At 36.1% G+C, this 10,192-nt stretch overlaps 1 protein-coding gene across 1 annotated transcript; it reads right to left on the reverse strand.

Moving 5' to 3' along the window:
- Nucleotides 1-6,144: 6,144 nt before the first annotated feature.
- Nucleotides 6,145-9,958, reverse strand: LOC106869979 (collagen alpha-1(XII) chain). The gene is made up of 3 exons (XM_014915927.2): nucleotides 9,376-9,958; nucleotides 8,178-8,504; nucleotides 6,145-7,510 (listed from the first exon to the last, which is right to left on the reverse strand). The coding sequence occupies exons 1-3, from the start codon at nucleotides 9,911-9,913 to the stop codon at nucleotides 6,948-6,950; spliced, it is 1,428 nt and encodes a 475-aa protein (XP_014771413.1). The 5' UTR covers nucleotides 9,914-9,958; the 3' UTR covers nucleotides 6,145-6,947.
- Nucleotides 9,959-10,192: the final 234 nt, after the last annotated feature.

Consider the following 10,192-nt stretch of genomic DNA (forward strand, 5'->3'; position numbering starts at 1 on the left):
ACCCTTTCAGATATACTTACATTGTGATTTCTGCAATGTGGTGCATAAATTGTCAAGTAAATGAGACGCATCTTTGCCTCCACTGATTCACTTGCAAAGTGTTGAGTAAAATTATTTCGTTGCAGACCTCCTTTGGGTCTTTTTATTATCACTGCGACACACATAGTCCCCAGTTGGTAACATTGATTTCAAGGCCCTCCTAGATGAGAGACTGGCATTCCACTTAATGTCTATGTTCCATGCTGGCATGGATTGGAGAGTTATTAATGTAGAAATATGGTATCGTAGCTACTAACAGTTGAGGGTTGCGTAGTCTAGACGGCGTTTTTAGATTTCATTATTCTCTTTAACCCGGGCAAAGCCGGGTATTTCTGCTAGTTAAAACGCTTAATTTTATTCTTCGTTCTATTTTGCCTTTCGGTATTCATTCTCACACAGTGAAGTGACGGTATGATCTAGCGAAAGACTTTGGATCAAACACCTGAAGAGGTGCATCTTGCACCTTCGATGAATGATAGGGATTACACAATATGTTAATTATATCATCTCACCAATGCACTACGAGTGTAAAAATGTGTCTGGTTAATCTCTCTCTCTATATATATAAATATATATATATATATATATATATATATATATATATATAACATAAAGGTGTCAGATCTTGTTTACACGTGATTGTAGATATTTAAGAAAGAAAAACATGTAAATATGTAAAAACGCACAGGAGGTTTGTATAATAAAATTTATACTAATATTAATATCATAATGAAACAAAGAGTTGTATTACAACATTATATAATAAACTGGAAGTACCGGTTTCACGTCTTACGCTTATCAAACTTCTAAAATCTCAGTTTTAACTCATGGGAACCCAATTTTTATTGTTGACAATAATTTTTGCAGTCAAGGGATATAACTCTTCAAGTTACTTTAAAAGTATTGTTAGGGTCTTTGGACTGATATTCTTATTGTATACAGATATATGAGATATATATATACAAACGTTTTAGGGGGTTATTTACAAATACTTACAAATACTTTTGGCAGTCTAAAGTGGTATCAAACATGAAGTGATTATTATGGAGGATAAATTTTATGGATTCAATGACGAATTCTTTGTTTATTCGTTCTGGTATTACTTCTGGATGTTGTTCCAGCCAGAATCGAATTGCTTCTATCCCATAATTATGTGGTATGTGAGTATTCCCTAGTCCTCGCCTCGCTCAGTAATCCCATCTCAGCCCTGCATATCTTCTTCTTCGAGGGACTTATTTGCTCTGAGCTCTAAGCATCATCGTACATTGAAAGCACCTAACTCTGAAAACGTTACTGAAAAAATCTAGATTAAGAACGATTGTCAAGTACGGATGATTGATCTGATTTAAAGCTTAGGATATATCAAAGAGGATAAGAGCCACAACTGCCTAAAAAATACAAAGCTCTGTGCACTACCGACTATACTATCGACAAGAATGCGTCAACCTGTTCTCGAGAACTTTTACCAAAATTTTAAAGACTGTCCTCATTTACATTTTTCCTCCACTTTCGGACTATATCAACTGAAAAAATTATTTAACGCGGATATTTAGAAAACACACACACACACACACACACACACACACACACACACACACACACACACACACACACACACACACACACACACACACACACACACACACACACACACACACACACATGTATATACGTTTAACTTTTCTAAAATAATTCTGTCCCCGGTAAAGAAATACTTCATGATAAGATTTTGATGAAGCTTTAAATATTGCACAAGTATCAAATTTTGGTGCACAGTAGCTTCTGCCAAAAGAGCGCGAAGCTAATGAATGAAATTACGTAACTCGTGTTCCCCGTTGTAATTCATATATCAATTACTGGTATACTTTGTGCTTAGAAAAAACATTCGCCGGTGGGGCTTAACAATACTATGCATTACGACTATAAGCATTTTAGTTAGATTTCTTGCAATATAGATGCTATTCAGCACCGTCAGACACAGTGATGGTTAAATTTTTTGTTCATGGTCTTATATTGAGCTTAGCTGTTTATATTAATTTATATATACAGATCTAGTTAGAAAATCTCTACAAGCGATGGAAGTATACTGAGAAGTAATGTTTATCGTCACATGAATATGGCTATTCCATAGGAATCGACATTACTACCGCTTTTAACCCCAAGAGGAGTCTCCTCCAGCTGGTTGTCGATGCGATCTGCTCCAGACATATATTGCAAGCAGGGGAACGAACTTCTACTATCTTCTAGCAGACGTCGGGATCACCGGACCATACGGCTTCGGGCTGTTTGTGCCCATTGTAAGTCGTCTGGTTGGGGTTCGTTCCCCTGCTTGCATTATATATCGGGTATTGATTGCACTTTCATCTCTTATAGAGATTTTCTAACTAGCTACTTTGCTTGTTACAAGATGTATATATATCTAGGCGCAGGTTCCGGGTTCAGTTCCACTGCATGGCACCTTGGGTAAGTGTCTTGTAATATAGCCTTGGGCCGACCAAAGCCCTGTTAGTGGATTTGGTAGATGGAAACCGAAAGAAGCTCGTCGTGCATATGTTTGTGTCTGCGTTTGTCCCCCATCCCACCTTCGCTTGACAACCGTGGTGGTGTGTTTACGTCATGTTGGAGCACCGCCTTTAGTCGAACTACTCAACTCCAGGACTTATTCTTCGTAAGCCTAGTACTTAATCTATCGGTGCATTTTGCCGAACCGCTAAGTTACTGGGATGTAAACACACAAGGATCGGCTGTCAAGCGATGGTGGTGGTGGTGGGGAAACACAGACACAAACGCATACACACACACACACACACACACACACACACACACACATATATATATATGATGGGCTTCTTTCAGTTACCGCCTACCAAATCCACTTACAAGTTTTTGGCCGGTCCGAGGCTATAGTAGAAGACACTTGTGCAAGGTGCCACGCAGAGGACTGAACTCGGAACCATGTGGCTGGGAAGGAAGTTTCTTTACCACACAGCCACGCCTGCGCCTATATGTATGTATGTATGTGTGTGTGTGTGCGCGTGCGTGTGTGTGTGTGTTCGTTTGTGTGTGTGTATATACATACGCACACACACACACATATATGCATGTATGCATGTATATGTACAGTATTACAGTAATATATAGTATATATCAAAGCATACAGTATTACCCATTACGGCCTATTTTACTAACCTACTTGTCGATTTTCCACCTGGTGGTAGGTAACAGAGCAGTTATCTAATGTGTGTGCTCTTGATGAATGGAAGTATATAAACATGGCAACTACTCTCTATTATTGGAGGTGAAAAAGTGATGAAGTATCACATCGAGTCTGTGGATGCTGTCAAAGGAGACAATTAGCGAAGAAATTATCAAGTTATGCCGCTTACCCCCACAAACTGTGACCGGGTTGTGGTGCAGCAACAGTCCGGTGCATAAAAATATGTAGAGAAGTTTGAAAGATGTTCGTGTGTTTGTAAGATTGATATGTGTGTAGTGTTGATATGTATGAAGGATTGATATGTGCGTGAAATTTCTGGAGGGTGAATCGGGTGGGGACCCGAACCTGTAACCTAATGTTTTAGTGCACTTGTGTATACATGTTCGTGTGTGTGTATGTGTGTGTGCCTGTGTATGCGTGTGTGTGAGTGTGTGTGTGTGATTCGGTCAAAACGTTGCTGATTTCACAGGACGTGATGGTGGGAGTCCAATAATAATCATGTCGTAGCGCACAGGTAAACCAATCTGTACTTTTTCACTTTTTCTTATGCGGACACAGGCTGAAATTTTTTCTCCAGCTTAGGTAGATGTTCACGGAAAAAGAAGTTTTTAGCAAAACTCTTTTCTCCGCTAGGCATAGCTTCTACTTTTTGCTATTAAAATAAGTTTTGCATGCATTTCTCTAAGATTTTCCACTCGATATTGTAATGTGTGGCGCTTTCCTTCAGCGATCATATATGCTTAGCCAGGGCTGAGATATTTTGGTCTCTCGTGGGTCTCAAAGGAGGACTTATGATTGTTATATCTATCCTGAAAGGACCGTCTGTCACGCTCTCATATTTCTGGATGTTTGAGTGTCCATTTCTGTCTTTTGACGTTAGCTCTTCCTCATTCATGGTCATCTCCGTATTGCAGAGGCGTTAAGGGGACATGTGGAGTTATCTCCGCATGGGCATCCAACCTCTGTCTAAGGAGTGGGCCAACTTACTAATATTTTCTTTATACTAGGTGCGCAGCTAAAAGAAACTCTTAAAGTGTATCTATTAAAACTTTTACGGAACATATTCATACGAGGAAAGTGTTTATCCACTGAGTTAATGAAGATTTTAACCACGCAGTTTTTTAACGCTTAAGGAGAAAGAGGCATTTGAACCATAACTTGCGATGGCAGTTTCTCTTGTGGAGTTAGTGTAGGGCGAGTAACTAATCCTGTCCTTAAAACTGTTGGCAGTTAGAGTCTCGTTGTAGTATGGTGCAGCAGCACCGAAAGTCTCTTTACTTAAAGATAGGTCAGAAATTCTTCTGCTGACCCTTTTAGCTAGGTCCCTGTAAGGCTGGATAGTAGGAAGTTGTTTTAATGTATGTCAGCCTCTCATTCGGCTTCTTAAAGTACCTATAGGTGTCGGATTCCAAATCCAAGGTCACATCAAGGTAATCAGCTATCTTCAGGTTGGTTTCTTTTGTAAGCTTGCAGCCAAGATAATTCACCGTCAAAGTAAGGTTCTTCCGTTACCTATCGAGTGCGTGTCCCTTGATATTGCCAATCCACTTCTCTGTAGATGTCTCCATTGCTTTGGAAATATCGAAAAGGATTAGAGTCGATTTGTGGGTTATGGTTATTTTTCCAGTACGTTTATTGCTTACACATCTTATTAGTGTATGTGGTGTCGGTGACAATCGTTCGAGGATTTCAACTTTATCTCCTGTAGAGTGATCTGTTAATTGTTCTTCTTTAAAGATAACCTTTACAACATCTAGAAATATTATTTGTCTTTCTTATCTCCCAGAGTACTAACACCAGGACCAAATGTAGAGTCCCAGATTAAATTCTTTTTCAGTTGCGTATCTTTACGTCCTGCATTCAAATCTAGTTTGACTCGACTTCATTTTACCCCCTACTGATATCGATAAAATCAGTACTGGAACCAATTTTATTGTGTATAACCCTGATTTTGGGCAAATGTAGGAAATCGTTGTGGACATTAAAAAAATTACTATCATCATTAATTTTAATATCATTATTAAGGCGAGGAAATGTTAGAGTCGTTAGCATGCCGGGTAAAATGTTTAAAGGCATTTCGTCAGTCTTTATGCTCTGAGTTCAAATTACGCCGAGGTCGGCTTTGCTCTTCATCCTTCCGGGGGTCGATAAAATAAGTGCTTGTTGAACATAGGGGCAGATGTCATCGACTTAAAACTTACTGGCATTGTGCCAATATTTGAAATTATAATTATTATAAAGGCATCATTATTATTATGTACATATATAAAACAAATTGCTTATATAAGGCTTCACTCAGAACTGCTTAAATAAACAACTAATGTGTTATTACTATTCACCCTTTTATGTTCAAGAAATGCAAACCTACAAAGTGGTATGAACCTTTTTAAAATATACGTTATAAAAGTATAATACAGTTAAAAGTTGAAAATTCTTTAACAAAGAAAGCAATTCAAAACCTTACATAGTAAAAATACACATGGCGTGATTCTAAGCACCAAACTCGTTCTTTCACTGTAAGTCTATAAACCTCATATTTATAGTACCGGTTATCAAAGGCTCGGAAATTTTCGTTTTCCTTTTTAATTCAATTTGGAGTTGATACAAGTGGGAAATGACAATATAGTGTCGGATGGACGTTTCAAGAAAAGTAATGGCCGTTTCTGAACATTCAGCGTTAGATTATGATTTCTTCTGTAATTTTACAAGTGAAATGATTCTCAAGTCGACAGTATAAAGAGTAGAAGTTAATTATTTTCGTGCATTTCACTGATTTTAGACAACATATCTGGTTGCTATCTTTAATACTTTTTTCAGCGTTTAGATATTGACTTGGAAGTCGAATATGTTCAATTTTCATTAACATAAAATAAAAATGAATACACAGATCATTTTATAATCAATTTCATTTATTAAAACGTATAAAAATACATTATTTCAAAGACATGCTCATTGCTCGTATAAAACTTCCGTTCCATAAAGGAAATTACGTAAAAAAACCCAATATATTGATATAAATAAAATGTTGCCAGCAACTGATTGTGCTTATTAGGAGATCGTCGATGAAAACTTTTCTTTACAAAATTATATATATATTATATACATTAAATGCTTTGACATATGAAATGTAAAATAAATATGAAGTATGTTTTTGATGGGCATATAATAAAGAACCAACGTGTAGTAAATGCCTCCAACGCAAACAGTAAATATTTTATAATTGAAGTTGAACACATTTCGAAATATTGAAGCGAAATATCTGTGCAAAGAAAAGTTAAATAACATGGTAATTAATCATCGATGTATGCACGGATGTATTTGAGTTTATAGTTATGTATGTATGTATGTATGTATGTATGTATGTATGTATGTATATGTGTGTGTGTGTGTGTGTGTGTGTGTGTGTGTGTGTGCGCGTGTGTATTAAATCATATAAAAATAATTTGATACCAAACAATGCAGCGTGTTAGTTTTTAATTTAGTGTCCAGATCTGCATTTTGAAAATCAGCAATGACTGATTATCACTCCAGAAACAGCGTTATTCTGTAGAATTTGCTACAGACTGAACCAGCAGTCATTTGTAGCTACTGTACATTTTAATTAAACATGTGTATGTGACTGCACACAATAATGTACGTGTATATGACTGTATAATGTAAACAGTGTTTATATTATACTACTGCATCTATGTTAATATGTGTTCCGGTAACCTTTACACATAGCTCTGAGCTTGAAAGGTGTGTTGTGAGCGGTATATAACAATTGATTGTAAGTTGGGAAATTATAAATGTATCTGTTGTAAGGTTGGCTGCTGATTGAATGCAGTAATTGAGGTTGTGGCCAAATATTACGACCTACATTCACTAAGAATATCTTACTGCCTTGATTCTTAAGTTTTTCACTTTCTGCTAATACTTCTTGTGTAATCGAGGTTACTGAAGGATCGACAAACAAAACAGCCGTGTTCTTTTTCGAAGTAGTCGTACTGTCTTTTGTTTCATTGCCTTTTCTCATTTCACGTAGGACATTCGCTAAGCCGGGAACTGCTACATTAACACTGTTTCTTGTTTCTGAATAAGATTTCCCAGTCAGTGAAGTCGTAGGTACATTGAAGTTAACCGGACAGTGGGCAAACGACACAACTCTGAAATTTCCATATCCAGTGTACGGCAACATAGTATTGATAAATTGTGTAATCATGTTGGCTCTGTAGGCTCCCATAGAGATAAGGTCATACCCATAGGTTACAGATGCTGAAACAGAATATAAAGCATATTTATCATTGTGGGGATGTAAAAACTGAAAATAATTTGTAATTGATATTCAAATAATATTGTAATCCAACAATTTATACACATCAGTAGAGTCTTTGTACTTAAATGCTGTGTTTCATTTTCATTGACAAATAAAGTTTCACCGAATTTGTAAAATCTCTATTCATATATCAAATATCACCATTTGAATCCTGCATAATCTAGTACATCAACAAACTCACTTTTGGTGATTTCTTGGCACTGACGTCAATATAAAGTATTATCGGTTAAAAATTTAAATCTCTATGAGAGCCTACAGAACAACATCAGGATTAGTGCTAAAACTTTAACTTGATCTCTCTTTAAAATTTTTACATTTTTAAAGCTTCCCGCACAAGGAATTTCCAATTCATTCTCAGGAGGAATTATAGGTTGGAATACAATAAGGTTATGATGTAATATCCCATTTGTTCTAAACAGTATACTTTGGTATGCTCTTTAGACAGAAAGAAATGCTTTAAATATACCAAGGCTACTTGCTCCAAAGAGTATTCGCTACTATTCAGTTCTGTAGATTTTAACATTTGGAGTTTATACTATAATATATTTAAAAAATAATATTCATAAAATACTGGAATAATAAAAATAAGTGAAGTAATATGCTTACAAGATTCATCTCTTTGTGGTCTATCAGAAAACAGACGTCTTGGTTTCCCTGTTGCTGGAAAAACAAAGGTTTTTATTGATATTGATTTGGCTGGCGATGCAGTTACAACCGAAGTCATTTCTGGTGTTGCCGCTGTTGTTGCCGTTGTTGTTGTTGTTGCTGTTGTTGTTGGTGTTGCTGTTGTTGTTGTTGCTGCTGTTGTTGTTACTCTAGTAGTAGTGAAAGGCTGTTTTGTTGTAGTGGTTGTCTTCATTTCTGTAGTAGTTGTAAACTGCTGTTTCGTTGTCTGGGCTGATGTATCTTGAACAACAGGAGGTTTTGTTATAGCTGTGTGGGAAAAAGAAGAAAAAAAAATTAACACATGACATTACGTATACACTTCAAGAATATACCGTTTGTACATTTCCTCTAAAAGCAGTATTTCACACCATGATAATGTATTGGAACGCCAGAAATACCATCCAAATCTCTCTCACCTCATACCCTAAAGTCTTGAAATTGAAGGGTACATTGCATGATCTACTCCGACATATAGAACTACTGTCAAGAATCAAAATAGAATGGCTGTTTTGAACGCCTTTGATCAACAATCGATTCAGCCTTTGATCAACAATCTATTCATGCTGGAATTTTGAAGTTTTACAGTAACATCAGGCCGTTTTTGTTTTATTATTATTTTTTTATATGCCAATAAAAATTAAAAACATTTTAGTTGAAAGTACGATATATTTACATTAATGATTCTAAAATCTCAAAGCACACGAGGACTACATTTCTTTATATTTAGTGTTTACGGTCTACACTACAAGACCAGCGTAGATAGACATCTATAAAATAAATTCTCCAGATGACACCCAACATTAGAAAGGTAAAGAAAGACAGAGACAGAAATTGTTCGACCATGTAAAAATAACCGGGCAACATGACTACATCTTGCAGGTATTCGTCCAAAGTAGAAAGCAGAGTATCAAACTGAAGAGGGTGATTCATCTGGTAGTGGCTACGCCACTACCAGAAACTTGTACCAGAAACTTATAATGAAACTTGTACGTCACATACAAAAGTTGAGTTGCTATATAAGGTATCACTTGCAGAATTTCCTTTCATTGCGAACATGTACAACATCATGCTAGGTAAATTATTGATAACAACACTAATAATATATGGAATCTACAGCCTTTAAGCTAAATGAATTTACCTTCACATGTTTTCACTCCGAAAGATTTCGCTATATTCTGTAATGCTGAATAACTGGTCACTTCAAACACATTGTTGACAGGATCACTTGCAATAGCTTTCAATTCCTCCAAATCGTAATTACTTCCAACACCAATAGCGTAAACGTGGATTCCAAGTTTATGAAGTAACTTGGCCTCTTCTTTTGTGGCTTTTGTATCACGTGATTTTCCATCAGTGATAACAATTGCAATGAAAGGAGATGAAAATGACTGTAGCTTCGGTTTCAGTTCTGATCTCAAAACTTCCAATGCTTCCGCTGTGTTAGTTTGACCAGTTCTGTAAGGAATGTTAGCTATGGCTTTTCTCACTTGTTGGTTGTCTGCATATCGATCAAGTGAAAACTCGAGATGAGCTCTATCACTGAAAGTAATAGCGCCAACGTTAACTTGAGAATTATCAGTACCGATGTCAAAGTTATCCACCAGCTTTTGAGCAAATTCCAGTTGTTTTTTATAATCGACAATCCATATACTACTAGAAGAATCTAGTACAAACATGATGTTCGCTGCTTTACCAACACATCCTGCAAAATAGAATATTCATTAATTTTCATTTTGACCTGTTTTTAAAAAAATGATATTTTAAAGAATGAATTGGTAATTTTTACTTTCGTAAGACTTGGCTATCAAAAGTCCTTTTAGCATATTAATAATTCAGAAGTTACACAGTGAAGGTTTAATACATAAAGATTACAGATGTTAAACGTTAGCCGAACGTCAATTTTTAAATCTACAACAGAAAGTAATTCAAATATCTTAATAGCGATCAAATGTATT

The sequence above is a fragment of the Octopus bimaculoides genome, chromosome 4, assembly GCF_001194135.2.
Source record: "Octopus bimaculoides isolate UCB-OBI-ISO-001 chromosome 4, ASM119413v2, whole genome shotgun sequence".
In the NCBI taxonomy this organism is placed as follows: Eukaryota; Metazoa; Mollusca; class Cephalopoda; order Octopoda; family Octopodidae; genus Octopus; species Octopus bimaculoides.

Excerpts from the sequence above, each read along its gene's own strand:
- LOC106869979 (XM_014915927.2), bottom strand. The coding sequence starts at position 9,913 with ATGTTTGTACTAGATTCTTCTAGTAGTATATGGATTGTCGATTATAAA. Across the intron at positions 8,505-9,375 it reads CGGAGTGAAAACATGTGAAG|CTATAACAAAACCTCCTGTT; the intron begins GTAAATTCATTT and ends TTTCCCACACAG. Across the intron at positions 7,511-8,177 it reads ACCACAAAGAGATGAATCTT|CATCTGTAACCTATGGGTAT; the intron begins GTAAGCATATTA and ends ATTCTGTTTCAG.